Genomic DNA, 15,599 nt, shown 5'->3' on the forward strand with positions numbered 1-15,599 from the left:
TGCTGCTCTCTTGTCTCCTGTTGTAAACTGCAATTTCCCCATTGCGGGACGGATAAAGGTTTTCTTAATCCTAATCTTAAATGAAGGTGAAACACAATTTATAATTCGTGTCAATTTGTACGTGCAACTGTAGAAACTGTGGCAATGATGCACCTTCAGAATTTTAAATATGTTTGTATCTATGTTTCCAAAGAACAGATAGCTAGCTAGATACTAGATGAGCTTAAATGGTCATCTCAAATCTCCCCTTCTTGTCAAAAACTATCCCACAATAACCTCTACTAAGATCACCATTGACCACCTGACCGCTGCTGATTCCAGTTTCCCATTTATCCTCATCCCCCTCGACATATCTGTGGCCTTCGACCTTATTAGAGCCTTATTAGACTCCCTGCCATTCACCAGCATCACCGACACATCCCTTCTCTGGTTTGAGTCCTACTTCTCCAGCCCCACTCCTCCCAAGCGTTCCCTGTCACATCCGGCATTCCCCAAGGCTCTGTCCTGGGACCCCTCCTCTTCCTTCCCCTTGGCCACATCCTCAGAAGACACAATATCAGCTTTCATTGCTATGCCGACGACACCCAACTCTACCTCTCCACCAAACCCATCTCCCGCACACCCCCCTCGTGTAACTGTCTAAATGAACTTCAGCTCTGGTTCACACACAACTTCCTCAAACTAAACGGTAATAAGACAAAAATTCTTTTAGTTGGCACAAAATCCACCCTGTCCAAATCCCACAAGTTCTTTCTATAATAATTTCACCCTCAATTTCGTCAAGTCACCAGAAATGTGGTTCAATATCACAGGATTCTGAAAGCACTAAAACAAACTACTGTCATTTTTTCTTTAAAGAAGTCAGGAAATAATTGCCATTTTTTTGCATCACCCATGGGGGCTGTGTTTGGCTTTTATGGAGATATGCAGCTCTTCATCTAACAGCTCACTGCGGCTGCCCCTTCTCGTTCCCTTACCTCCCGCGGTATTTGTAAATGATTCGCTGTCAGAAAATAACCACCGTCTTAATTTGGAAACACATGACGACATCACTGAGTGCTAAGCTCACTGACAAAAACACGTTGCCTTTCCCGTGATTATAAAATTCATCTTGTGTTTTGCCAGTTCGGTTAGCGCAAGCATAAATCTACCAGCTGACGTCTGATGACCATTCTGCATTCATGTCCAGATATCTCTTTGTAGAGAGAACTTAACTTTTCTGGGAATGCAAATATACTAGATGAAGATTGCACATAATTAGTACATTTGCCTGGGGGTGCAATCTGAATAAAACATCTTGTCGTGGGGTATAAATAGAATTCAAACTGTGTAAGAAGAGCAAACGCCTTCACCTCCCACTGGTCAACGAGTCAATCACGTATGGCAGCAAGGCTGGGTTACCGACTCGGAAAAGTAGACATTTTTGTGTTTCTCTTGTTTTGGGGTAATTTCATTGCCGTGTTTGTCTTGATGACCTGTGTGAAAATTTCCGTGATTCGCATACCTCAATAAAATTCTGCAACCTAATCACCACAAACAGGGTTAACAGGGGCCCCGTTGCTCATTTTTGCTCTGCCGCTCACTAATGTGGTCATTACGGCGAGCGGAGTCAGTTCCAAATTTCTGACGGAGCCAAGCGAGCACATGCTCAACGGGAAGCTTGTGACGGGGAATTTGCTCGCACAAATTATGAAACTGCGCCCGCGAAATAATAATAACAATAATAATAATGATAAAAAAAAGGGGATGCAAATTAGGCGGAATTGGAAAATGATGTGTATCATCTCCATTCAGACAAATGAAAACAGGTAAATGAGGTCAAAGTCATCTCATGCTGTCGATATAATCATCCACGGCCTCAGAGTGGGTTCTATTCCTCTGTGGCACCTTCAGGGAAACACTGTAATTGGTTAGCCGGTGAAGCCACTCTGCAAGGGAAGCTGCAGGAAGAAACTTTAAAAGAACGGTTGTATAACCCGAACAAACATATTTCTGACAGGAGAAATGCAACAAACATAAAATGCAGCTTGACAGCCTATTGCCTGGAAACAGAGAGCGTGATCAATAAATGAAAGGCATGCGGCCCGTTGTGCATCGGTGAAAGTGGGCATGCTGCAGAGAAAAATTTACAAGTTGCAAAAAAGAGACATTAAGAGGAAAGTAGAGATACCAACCATGAGCTGCAGGTTCAGTGCTGGGCGCAGTGTCTGAGCACACAAGGAGAGGACATGGCAGTTGTGGAGGGAGGTGTGGAACAGGAGGAACAGCATGCAAATAAAGAAGAAGTGGGGGGCGGGGAGGGAGGGAGCGGGGAGCGGGGCAGGGCAGGGCAGGGCAGGAAGGGGGGGGGGGGGAGAAAACAAATGACACCCATAAGCAAGCATTCAGAAGACCAGAACATGACAAAAGACATAAGACTTAAGGGAAATCAAAGGGAACCAAAGGCAGTGCAGAGATAAACAGAAGCTCGCACACACACAAATAACACTTTGCACTGCACACACTGGACGTTCCACTCAGAGGGGGAGCGCGGCCACTGCTCGAGGAGATACGGAAAAGAGACTATTATCGTGCGCGGTTGTGAGGCTCTGGTGCGAAGAAATGAGAGTATCAAGAGGAAACGGTAGCGCGGCCCGAACTAATGTAACAGTTTACGACTTGGAAAACATTTTTATCAGCGGTTTACAAAAGGGGGGGCTCTTTATGTGGAGTCGAGTGAAGTTTAAACAAATTAACGGCGGTCATTGTTGGAGGGACTCTGCGCAGGGGACATATCCACCGGCGTGGTTTGATGACCTTTTTAGCTGCTGGAGACACTACGCTGCAAATCCAGGAAGTGTGACGCCGTCTACAAGAGTTTTGTTGTCAGCTGCAAAAAAAAATTAAAAATTGATTCTGCCATGAGATGTGCAAAGACGATTCCAGTGTGTGTTGGACACACACACACACAAAAAAAATGTGTACATTAGACTTGGTCATGCACACCAGAGCTGAACGTGCTATCTGAATTAACTAATGTTAGCCATCAAAGAAAGATGGAACAAATGGAATAATGTGATGTTAGCGGAAGTTATTTTATTTAAATGCCTCTCGCCCATTGTCAAGGCTAGACTAGACTAGACACAATCAATTAACTATTCAGTGTTACTATTAACCGTCATCATCCGCTTCGCTTAACATTGCTTTGCTTTCTCCTCTCCCTCTTCTCTTTTCTTTATTTTATTAACTCTCAAAGGGATAACTTCTTCTCTTTTGCTTCTTTTCATTTTGTAGTGGGCGCCGTTGTCGTACTTGACCGCCTTATAAAAAGTCATGCACTTAAAAGGAAGATCGCCTACGAGCGATGAGGCTCACGGACTGTTTGGTTTATGGATCAGCAGAATGACTCTGACAGTAATTAGAAGACAAAACCAATTTACCCACTTGGGCTTTTATCACAACAACCAGGAAATAACAGTTATCAATAACGCCTGGTATTTACTGCTGCGTATTAATTGTGTTTAAATTCTCTAGGACATAACAGGATTCCTGACAGTTATTGGTTTACTGTAGTCAAATTTTGCCCAAAGAGAATGGGCCGATTTTCTATTAAAAGGAAGTCGTTACATTCTAGCAGCCGGCGTGCACCTGTTAGCCCCACTGTAATGAATACTTTAAATAAAACCAAATCAAAAACTGCTCGGTTCTCTTAACACATTCATTTTGACTCAATTGCACAGGCAACACGGTCGACACAGAGACCTAAGCTTAGTTAGAAAATGAATCCTATGAACATAGCGGGAGAAAATGTGCAATGATTGATTTCTATTTTGAATTTTTATGGGATCTGAATATTGCTGAAAGTCCAGCAGCAGCATCTGTGATCTTGCTACAGAGCAAATCGAGGCCGGCTCAGAGGGGGATAATGGGCCTTTTTGTAACATGTTCTCCCCCATTTGAGGACAGTCACGCATTAATGTTCAGTTGTCGGTTTAACCCTTTAGCCGCGGACGTGTCAGTGGTTGGTTTTGTCAGTATTTGCAGTGTCCGGCGGCAGGCGTTGCTGGGTTTGTATTTAGTTGCAGCGGCGTTTGTGTTTCACCGAAGAACTCGCTGTACTTTCGGTGGATGTCTCAGGCGTTGTCAAGCTTAGTTACAGGTTTCGCGGTTGTTTGAAGAGATGGTGTAGTTTCAGGTTTGGTTTAGTTTGAGGTGTTGGGGTTTTGCCATCATATGGGGTGTTTAAGGTGCCAGGAGTTGCCATTTTTTGTTGCTTACGTTGCTGTAACTTCAGTGATTGATGTACCTACTTCATGAGGGGTGCTATCCCGTTCAGCGGTTGGTTGAAGTTGATGTAGTCGCTCTATTTACAATGTTTTAGAGGTTGTATTTAGATGCAGGTGTTCTTGCACCTGCATCGGTTGGCTGAGTGGCAGCAGTAGTTGCAGTAACGGATCTGGTTGCAGGTGTTGCTGTACTCCAGTAGTTGTTTGAGCTGCTTTTGTTGCTGGTTTACTTCTTTTAACTAATTATATTTATCAATTTGCTTTTCTGAAGTGGTTCTTGCTGGCGCGCCATTATTATTTATTGGCTTCCAAATGTAATGTGAAGCCTCTGTCCCTGTAAGCGTCAGTCAACAGAAAGGCCGCATGGTAACCCTCATTACAGTGCGGGTGACAGCCATGTGGGACCTTTCAATATGTCTGCAGCTGTGTGATTGCCCGTCCATTTTCGAGCGGCAAGCCTCCCCTTCCACGGATTCTAGCTGCAGGTCAAGTGAGGCGGCGTCCTCGCTGACATTCGCAGACGTGGCGCAGACTCAGCTCCATGACTAGTTGCCATGCTTCCCACGAGCTCTTTGGTGGCTTACTGTGACACGAAATCCAGCTCAACATGCACAGATAACTGCTTGCCAATCATAATTATATTGGCAGAAATGCATTAGGTGGAACCCCAAGGCACTGGAAATGCCGACGGGCTCCCTGGTTTCCCCGCTGGCTGTTAGATTACTTTTTTGTTGGATCCGCTGACCTGCCTCTTCTGCTCTGGCTTTAGTTTGTGATTTCCTACATTTCCCAGAATGATTTCCTCCAACAGAGCTCTGTTGATAGAGAAAATGGCATGTCCTCCGCTTCTCTCTGTCAGAACTACTGAATGCTGGCGACGGAGAGAAAATCCATTTTTTCCCCAGATGTTGAGGCACGTAAGTAACATATACTGATGCTTATCATTAACGTTTTAAGCTGCTTATCACTTCCTTTGGCAAATGTGGCAACCAAACAACAAAAGGGTCTTTGAAATGCAAGACATATCATCATATCTGGGGTTGAAGTCCTTTTTTTTTTTTTAGGAGTAACTACAATATGTTAAGAACTGTAAGGGAGTGCAGTGACGTTGTATCACATTCATGGTCCCTACAGGATGAATCCTAAAGGGGAAGAACATGGCTGACCAACACTGTGAATGTTAGCATGCTAACACTTCAGTTAAATGAAGAAAACATAAAAGCTGATGAACGTGTTAGCATTGTTAGCACACATGGCCTGTTAATCCCATTACAAACCCATTCATTAGAAAAGAAAAAACTATTCAGCTGTCTGTGACAATATTAGCCATGCAGCTTTCATGTCATTTGAAACTAGGTGTAATTATCAAAGTACAGAGAGCATATTTCTATAACCCTGTTCACACAGGACTAGTTTTACCTGGGGACCTCTGGCGATTTGTGATAATGGCGGAGGTAGTCTGTGAATGTAACGTAAACCAAATCACACCGCAAATGACCTACCCTATTTCTCATAACCTGGAGGTCCTGCGATAACACGAATCCAGCGCGAATCAGCATCTCTGTGATTTGATTTTTACTTTTTTTTTTTTTAAGAGTTTTGTTTATTTGCATCCTTTTTCTGCCTCATGAAATCATCAAATCAAGCATTAATATGTTCGTCTGCAAAGGTGGGTCTTCCTCTGGATCAAAAGTCTTGTTGTGTTTTACTTTATCTTTTATTATCAATTAGAATTTTCAAAGTAACTTGAGCTGTCAGAGTGTAAAATGTCATCTGAGATGCAGACGAGGGAAGAGGAAAGTAGCAGAGAATGCGAACAAAGAGCACAAATGCCCCATATGAAACGCAGACGTTGGGGGGCGGGTCATTTCTGAATCACACAGGTAAAACTAATCCCGTGTGAGTAGGTGCATAAAGATGCGCATCAGTGTCTGTAACGTATTTAGCAGTGACCAGAGAGCATTTTAACATGCTTCGTGCAGTCTAGGGGCTATAATGCAGCTAAATGTACAGGCTGAACTGTTAAAAACGTGTCCTTACTGGTGGTGCTTTTTCAAATATTGTGCTGCCCGGCGCTGATTAACTCCCGGTCCAGCTTTACGAGTTTCATCTCCCCCTGGTCACCGCCGAGTGCAGTAACACAGCCACAAGACAATGCACCTTCACATTAAGAAGATTTGTTGGGCTTTAGACCGGTGTTTTCCATGATGCTGAGCACTATAATTTCACCGTTGCTTTCACGGGGCTCTATGTCACACGGCGGCAGTTATTGTGTTGCTGGTGACCTTAATCAAATTAGTTATAGCTGGCTGGCTCCAATTTTAAAAATGGACGAGGACTCAGACTGAGCAAAGTGGGAACAATATCCCGCATTAGTATCTGACACAGTGTAAGGGCGTTTTAGTCGGCTGGATGTGAGGTACATCTGAATTCATAAAGTTTTTCACCAGATGGTGTTTATGTAATTTAAAACGCTGACAAATGTAATGAATATTTGTTTCTCTTCCCTTTTCCCTTCCTCCGGTGCTGTCCTGTTTGCAGCGTTGCTTAAATGAATCGTCCGTCAGCACCATTTATTGGTCTTTCATCAATTAGAAGTAAAGCCAGCCTGTCGCCTGATTGTTTTATTTGCCCCGGCTGCACATTTTCTTATCTGCTTTCTTAGTTCATAGGCTACGTCCGAGTGTTCATTTTGCATTGTGTTAAATAAGGGAGCCGTTCGTCACGCTGCGACAAATTGTTGGAGGTTGAATTCCTGCGAAGGCTGCAGCACATCTGAGGTTGGCTTACAGTTCTCAAACGTCCTCCTTGGCCCTGACACCACTAAAAGCATAATAGGCCGCCGCACCTGAGGACTGTGCAGCACAGAACGCTTTGCAGAGAAAATCTTTCTTTGATGCTGATGTAGAAAAAGCCAAATAGTTGGGGGGAATAAAGTGAAGGAGCAGAATCTGAAAAAAAAATTAAATAAAATGAATTCCTGAAAGGTATTTCGTGTTCAAAAATATGATAATAAAATAAATGTCGTGTGTCTGCGAGTGGAAATTTATAGTATGCCCTAATTGCAGGAGCTGGTCAGCGAGACATCTCAATTTAGAAACGTACTTAGTAGTGAAAACAGTAATTTAGTAATTTCCCCATGCCAGTTTCAAAACCCTGCCAAGCACTTAAGAGCCATGTGTTGGGACAGATTTTTAAAGTTCTCCTATTCGGTCTCTCTGATGAGAAATTGCTTGAAAAAAAAAAAACACACAGACACACACACACACACAAAAAAAAAAACAACCAATCCCACTCTGATGGATTCATTTGGCAGTAGGTCTCTGATCTGCGCCGCACACTGTGGCTAAATGAAATCAACTGGCAGAGCACATTATGGCCATATGAGTCCGCTGCCTTCAATCTATATACACGAGCCATAATGGAATGCCCCTGACAGTTGAAAAGCAAAGGGACCACATCTGGCAGAAGCTGTGAGTGGGTCGTTTCAACCTGAAAATATTGGCGCCGCCGACGTGAGCTCGGCTTTATCAGGCGAAGCCCACGCATCCCGACGTACGAGTCCCGCTCGCAGGGGACTGAAAGGACTTGCTGACACACTGCGCAGTGATTTCTAGCAGCGGCAGAGGCTACCATTGATCAGAATTGTAATTATCGTCAGTAAAAAAACCCTTTCCCCCCCCCCCACACAAAATGAGTCAGAAGTAGCATTATGTGGACATAAATAAGTTATGTGATGATATGTGAGAGCACATTTGCTAACGGTAATACCTCCAAAGACTTTGGAGGTGGGCCTGATATTATTTGTGTCCCAAGTTTAAGAATAACATGTAGTATTCAACTATTTTAATGCAGAGATATCACATTAAAACGACAATTTAAGATAATTTAAGTCACTTCCTCTCCAAGAGGACGTGTAATACCATAAAATATGTTGGATTCATGTTAATGTGTATTTAAAGAAATTTAAATTTGTTGGGGGAAAAAAATACATTATGTAAAAAATACATAAAAAATGTCTAATCAACCAAAGATTTTGCAGTACCTCCGCAAACCCCCAGGGGTCATTTATGCACATGCGTAGGAGTTTTGCTAACTCAGAAATGTAAGCAATTGCATTGCGGCATACAGTTGCTGCACCACTATGCAGCTTTTATTGACCGACAACCATTTTGGCCAATTAAGATAAGACTGGTAGTTGTGCTGAAGATGTTTATGTGACATGTGTGAGAGTGAAAGTGAAAGACTGTCATAGATGTAGTATTCTGCAACAATTTGAGACACTTCCAATGTTTGGATGAGAAGAAGGTGCCTGATCAGTCAACGCTCTAAAACGCACAGCCACGGTCATAAAGAGGTTTCTAGTCTAGTCTGACTCATTGGACACAGACCGTTGCAAGCATATTTCATGCAGCATTCTCCTCCTACACCGTCTGCATGATACCGTTTGCAAAATCTAGTTTGCTAGAGGAAACGACAAATATAGCCTCGCAGCTACCAAACTCCACGCTGAAAACAGCTTTTCAAGACTCAACGTTTCCGATTCTGCAATGAGGCAGACCTGCTTGTATGGAAGTAGAAAGAAGAGCTTTACTCACATTTTAGTTCAGGGGCCACACGCATACAGCCTAATTTCATCTTTTTTAATTCCCCCCCCTCTAAATACACATTAACATGAATCCAGCATATTTTAGTAAATGGATAATGGACAGCTTAATATTAAATGCAAAATTATAATAATAATGCGTATTTATAAATAGCACTATTCCAAAATTAATAAAGAGCACATACATACATCAGTTTGGGGTCCTTGGCCTGAAAAACGTTGACGACCCCTGAAATAAACTGTTTTATATTTTGGTATGGACTGTGTTACTTTGTTGTAATATACAGTGAAATAATCTCCATGTCCACGTATGAGGACATATTATATATATATATATATATATATACACACACACACACACACACACACACACACACTTCCAGTTCAAAGATGATGCCTATTTTTATTTATACTCCCTAGGTCCTACTAATCCCAAATACTTAAAGATCTTAATCAAATTCGGATGAATTCCAAACAAAAGCTTGGGTCTCATGAATTCTCCCAGAGCTAAAAAGCACAAGGAAGCTTTACTTCTAGAGCACTGATTATCTGATTATTATTGTCTTTATAAGTCTTATCTGTAAAAGAGTATTAGGGCCACCCATGAGAAGAAAAATTAGAGGAGGTAGATTTTTTTCGTCATCATGCACTTTAACAAAAAAGACAAAATTTCAAGAAAAAAGTCGAAAGTAGAAAGTCAACCTTTAAACCGGTGATTTTTTTCAGTTATATTGCTGATATATTATATTAGACTGCTGCATGTCAACAGTGGCCTGGATATTGTCACACAGTTGCCTTGTCCGCTGAGGAAGGGACGTAAACTCCAAGGCTCAGGATCGTGTCCCTATCCGCCCATAGAGTCCCGAAGCTGGGCACAGACGCACTTTTGAAATTACAAATTTTTTCTCGAAATTTCGACTTTTCTCTAATTTTTTTTTTCTCATGGGTGGCCCCAATACTCTTCTGTACTCGTCAAACAGTCAGCCTACGTAGCTTACAGTGTTTGTCCCATCTTATTTTGAAGGACAAGGCTCCTTCTAAAGACTTTGGTTGCTTCACCATATACAAGGACATTATTTTTATTTGTATGTTGCTGTGACATGGACTTAGGAACCACAGATAATTGTGAGTTATTTTTTTCCTACTATACATGGCTAATAATGAGGATGGATTTAGAAAGACTAGCATGAAGGAAAGAACAAGGAGTCCTGGAACAGGTGCTGGAACAGGTCGTACATGAAGAGCAGGACACTTTAGAAAAGAAAAAAATACCCCCAAAAAGTCAAGTGCTGCCATTTTAAAGCAAAGTCCTAATTTGATTCATAATTGTGTTCACATTTTGTTGCACATTAATTCAACCGTAACTTTAAAGAAGATACAGCAATTCTCCTGCAAACAGTTTTGCGACCTCGTTTTAATTTTGGCTCACTCGAGCAGTCTTTACAAATTACATTTCTTTATTATTATTATTTACTGACGAACACGCCTATTAGTCGCCGCGGGAACATTCAAATGAGTGTGATCATCTTGCGAATTAGCAGAGATCTCAGCGTGAATCAGTCAAAATAGCTATAATCAGAAGAGGCCCGTGCAGACTCCAACACTCCTTGATCTGCGGCGAAAGGAGCCATCAATCAGCAGCCGGCATCGATAGGTATTCTCTTTAATCCAATCAGATGGCATAATCAAGCACAATGCCTGTGATTTCTGCCAGCCTTGTGAGATTTGTTCCAATTGAGCGGTCCGTCAAAGAGGCTTTGATTGCATTTGGAGCTCGGGCTGATTTCTGAGTCGAGGCATAAAGCGATGTTTTCTATCTTCGCCCTTTGGAGGTTTATACTCACAATAGTCGCGAGTTCTGTTGCTGAAAGAGCCAGATAAAATTTGCTTATTTCAAAAGGGCCTAATTTTCAAGTGCTCCTGTTCAGCTATTGTTCAACCCCCCCTCCTCTTCCCCCACCGTTGCCCCCCCACCTAGCGCGTGATCTATAAATGACTTTATGAATGAGAGATGCGTTTTCTATGAAGAGGCGATTGTTGCGCATGTGGCAAATAAAGGGTATAGAGCTATTATCAAAATCGTGCAATTATCTACGTTTCCGTGCCGCCGCCGCCGCCCCCGCCGTCCGCGACATATTTTTGTGTGAAGGAGTGGCCAATCCAATGGGAGAAACTAAATTTATTTGCAACACATTTTTGTGCACCTGGCCCTCGTTGGAAACCCCGCTGTGAAAAAGATCTTTGGGAACAAAGCAGGTATGATCACCTCATCGCTTCGGAGGGAGGTTGGGCCGGCGAACCAAAATAACTTGACAAAAAAAAAAAAAAAAAAAACAACAACAAAAAAAAAACCTTGGCCTGATATTTGTCCTCTCAGTTCCACGCTCACCCACACACTTAAAAGTAGAAAAAAAAAGAAAAGAACAAACCAAATGTGTGGGGGCACATCGCTCTGTGCCTTGGAGCGCTGTAATTGCTCATAATTCATGACTGTGTTAAATGAGGGGATCTAAAATCCACCTAAGTCTATTTTTATCTCTCCTGTTTCCATGAGATATTTTACACCGGCTTTTTTATTTTTGCGCGCGTGGATCAGAATGTAGTGTTTACGCCGCAGATCCCGACCTTAGGTTTGAATTATAGAGTTAAAACGTTAAGATCTTAACAGCATGGCACCAGAAAATCAACACAATCAACAGGACAACACTGTGATTGTAGTTTTGTAGGATTTTTTGTTTTTGGGAACATTTGCGTACCTAAATAGTTTCCGTTGTGTGAAATGAGATTAGAACTCACCAACCTCGTGTCTTTGGGATTGGAGGTGAAGCCGGGACACGGCTAACCTAATTTAGCATAAAGAACAGCCTGACCATGTCCAAAGTTTAAAAATAATAGTCATGAGATCGGCATCATCTTGTACCAACAAACACAGCACATAAGTGGTGAAGTATTCGAGAGGACAAATGCTCATTCTTGACCCTGGGATCAGTGCATGTGACTAAATAATGTAAACCAAGCAGACTATGTCCCAGACAACCCCTCTAAACTTCACCAATTTATTTATTTTTTTATTTAAAGGTTGGCCTTCTCATTACATTTTAATATATAAAATAATATAACATTATTATAAATATAATATTTTAATTATATTCTGACGTATCTTTGCTCGTGAGCGAGCTAATTTAGTGACTTTGATGCTGTATTTAGCGAGTATTCAAACCCCTCTAGCGACTTTTTCTGTTGCTCTTGGAGACTTTTGGCGGCTCGGTTACGAAAACACGTATCGCGCTTCTTATCCTTCTCAATGAGCTGCGGGTGTGCTGCTCCGCCCCCACCCACAGGCAGGCGTCAACATCCGGGTCTGAGCGATGAAGCCCATGCGGAAGTGCAAAAATCTGCAGTTCATCGAGTGGCCACTTGAGGCTCCAAAAGGGCGCAAATCCCCATAGATCCCCATGTTAAAAAAAGCCCAACTTTACAGCATTTATTTTTATATATTTAACATGTTTACACCCTGGTACAAAAAAAAAAAAAAAAAAAGGTTTTGGTCTCAATGGTTTATTTCACTATTCATGTATGTACAGGAGGTGATTTTTTTTTCTAACTCATTCATTTATTTTTTATAAGGTTTAAAATTCTGCACAATTAAGGGCGTTCTCACTTTGAGTGACCGGCGGTAGCCTGAGCTAACGGTGGGCGGGTCTCAGTGTCCGACACCAATCAAGTGGGTGACATCACAATAGGTTTGTCCATAATTTATACAGGCAATGGTCTAATCTGTAAAGATACAGTGTCAGTGTTCAAAGAATTTAACATTTGTTGACACCATCAGAACCACCACGGAGGGCAGTATGCGAACCTGGCCCATATCATTCTCTGTTACACACTGACCCCGGCCCGTCCATCACAGAAAGGAAAGTTGACGTGACGTTAAATCGTGAATATCATTTAGAAGTGTTATTATTTAGAAACGGCAGGAAGTGGGCGACCTTAACCCAGACGTGCACGACTGCCACAGTGGGATGAAGATGGAAATATATGAAGGGTCTGAGTGGGCGCAGACGCACACACACACACACACACATGCACACACACACACACACACACACACTCATGCACAGAGATAAGCAGGTTGTGTGGGGGTGACACCGTACCTTCATTTGCTTCGCGGTTGGAGATGATGGTGGTGATGATAGTGGTGGTGGTGGTGGTGGCTGTGGTGGGTTTAGGGGTGGTGGTGGGAGCATCTGGATGAGGACAAATACATGACAAAAATAAAAAACAGCAAAGGGAAACAGATGAGTATAAAAGCCATGAAGATAAAGTAAAGTCAGTGTGAAGCGATAGTATCGCCGGCTGATGTATGACCATCAGCTCGCCGTGCGTCACCACGCGCGCCTGAGTTAGCAGCCTTTCCTCCAAACTCAGATGATCCAAGGTCTCGTTGGAAAATCACCGCGCTGCACAGCGCTAGCAGACGCACGGCAGTTAGGGCCGATTAAAAGTCTAACGAGTAACATTTGCAGACGTTACTCTGTCATTGTTTTTGCAGCGAGCTGATCTTGAACCAACAAATGTGCCGGTGCGCTCTTAATTTCTCCAAGGAGAGCGCATTTAAAGTCGGTGAAGCAAACAAACTTAAAAAAAATTAAAAAAAAATAAAAAAAGAAGCAAAAGTGTGATGTGTAAATTCAAACACAAAGACACAATAAAATGACACTGCGCCACAACAGAAGGAGGGGATTAATATGCACACATAAAAATACATAAATGGATGGTATCAAGCAGGGCGGTTGAGTACACAGATTTTGACCAGAGACCGTTTTCCCTCCCACGGCTCTTCCCTTTTCACTTCATTAGCCGGGTTAGACTCCCCGCCCTGACCATGACCAGGGGGAGATATCAAAGTGACATTTCCCCCCGTTGAAGTAGCGGAGCTGCGCTGATATGAAGCCGCTGGCGGTGCTGCTTGGTTAGAGACCTCCCATGCTGCTCTGATTGCCTGGGAATGGACTGAAAAACCTGGTGGGGTTATTAAAAGGTGCTGGGGGAAAAAAAAAAAATTATAAAAAAATCTGTCATTCATGGATGATCACAAGAAGCTCATACACGCTATGAAATAATGTGTTACATGGAGGTGGTGACAGGTCTGTGGGCAGGGAGGGACGTCGGGAAGAAAAAGAAGGGTTTGTGTTAGTAGTCGAGGAGATTTGTGAAAACACAAGATTGCCAATCGACAATCCATATTTTCGGCTCTAAGCTGGGCTCTCGTCAAGATAGAAGATGGACTAAAGTTTAGAACCAATCAGAGAAGCAGAAGTGTGATGACGCTAGCTGCCCTTTGGCGTTGAGGACGTTGATGGATGGATGGTTTGTCCAATCGTCAAGCGACTGTCCTTTTCTAAAGAGTTTCCTGTGAAGGACGTCTTCCCAGATGAGTTCTGTGTAACAAACCATCTGTAACTGAAGCACTTGTACCTTCTCCTGGTGGCTTGTTTCGCAGATAGGCCTCAGACTTAACAGGAAAAGTAACATACTCTAAGACTGAAGATTAGTATTTTTATGGATCGACTTCTATCTGTATTTATCTTAAAGAAACAATTTAACAAATAACCCGCTGCCAGTGCTTAAATGTTCATTCAAGAGCTCCAAGTATTAACTGTGCTAGTGAAAGATATGGAACAAAGCCCATGGAAGACAATGAGCTTTTTTTTCCAGCTAAATGTTTGATAAAAAATTAAATTCACAAAGAGAAAAAAAAAAATAATTCTGTAAAGTAAATCAAAACTCATGTTTTTTTTTTTTTAGTTTTGATCAAACCCTAGGAGGCACATGGCTGCACATTTCTACGCTGCCGGTACTCCCCCCCCCCCCTAATAATGACACATGCCTTCATTTCCTTAAATAAATTTGCTTCAGGCGTAGTTCTGAGGGGCTACATGAGCCTCTTCACCTCGTCTTTGCTTTGCTTGCTCTATTTTTTATTTCCCAAACTGAACAACTTGCGCCCTCGGGGAAGGCTACTCTTATACGATAAAATCTTTGATCTTTCTCAACTTTTGGTACACAGTTTCAATTCCTGGTATTTTTATAGAGAAAATAACTCGTCACTCAGATATATGTTTAAACAACTCGAACCATGCTCAACTACCTTTAACCCTTTTCTGATAAAATTGACTCTTACACACTACGAAAAGAAGAGTCCATTTGTTCCTTCTTAAGTCTTTTAGAAATTTGACGCAGTCAACACTTGTGTAGTGAGTTTTTGGCTACATTTCTAAAAAAAAAAAAAAAGAATTAATTTTTTTTTTTTGTTTAGTAGAATACCTCACTCTTGGTCGTACACCATCCTTGTGCCATACATTGTGGATAGCACATTGGACTGTAATTAAACATGTCTCCACATACCGTATTTCCTCTAATAGTGGGGGCCGGGGCCTTTATTTACTCAGCCACCCAGAATACACGACCATTATTCGAGGCAGGCTTTCATTAGTAGGAGGCCTTTCTAACTACGATACGGTACGTACCGGTATATTTGCTTAAAGTCTTCCTACCATTTATTCTGCCATTTTTTTTTCTTTTTTCCCACTTTAGCATATACAGCATACACGCAACAGGATTAATAAACGCTTAAGCAGGGGTGGTCAGAATGGATGAATGAATAAATTTTACCAGTTTGAAAAATAAACAGTCCATGTACTGGGCAAATTGACAAGTTTTCAAAA

General features: G+C 42.2%; 1 protein-coding gene across 5 annotated transcripts in view; it reads right to left on the reverse strand.

The window, feature by feature from the left end:
- The window catches only part of cadm1a (cell adhesion molecule 1a), a 371,700-nt gene that overhangs the window by 34,541 nt on the left and 321,560 nt on the right, over positions 1-15,599 (reverse strand). For 2 of the 5 annotated variants that reach the window (XM_047606945.1, XM_047606947.1), the window contains 2 exons: positions 13,026-13,118; positions 2,175-2,207 (listed from right to left, as the gene is read on the reverse strand). The exons of 1 other annotated variant lie outside the window; for it this stretch is intronic. In XM_047606945.1, coding sequence (XP_047462901.1) covers positions 2,175-2,207; positions 13,026-13,118 — 126 coding nt within the window. The remainder of the gene's footprint in view (positions 1-2,174; positions 2,208-13,025; positions 13,119-15,599) is intronic. 2 more of the 5 variants (XM_047606949.1, XM_047606948.1) reach the window with 2 other exon arrangements.

Source organism: Mugil cephalus, chromosome 15 (genome assembly GCF_022458985.1).
Source record: "Mugil cephalus isolate CIBA_MC_2020 chromosome 15, CIBA_Mcephalus_1.1, whole genome shotgun sequence".
Classification (NCBI taxonomy): domain Eukaryota; kingdom Metazoa; phylum Chordata; class Actinopteri; order Mugiliformes; family Mugilidae; genus Mugil; species Mugil cephalus.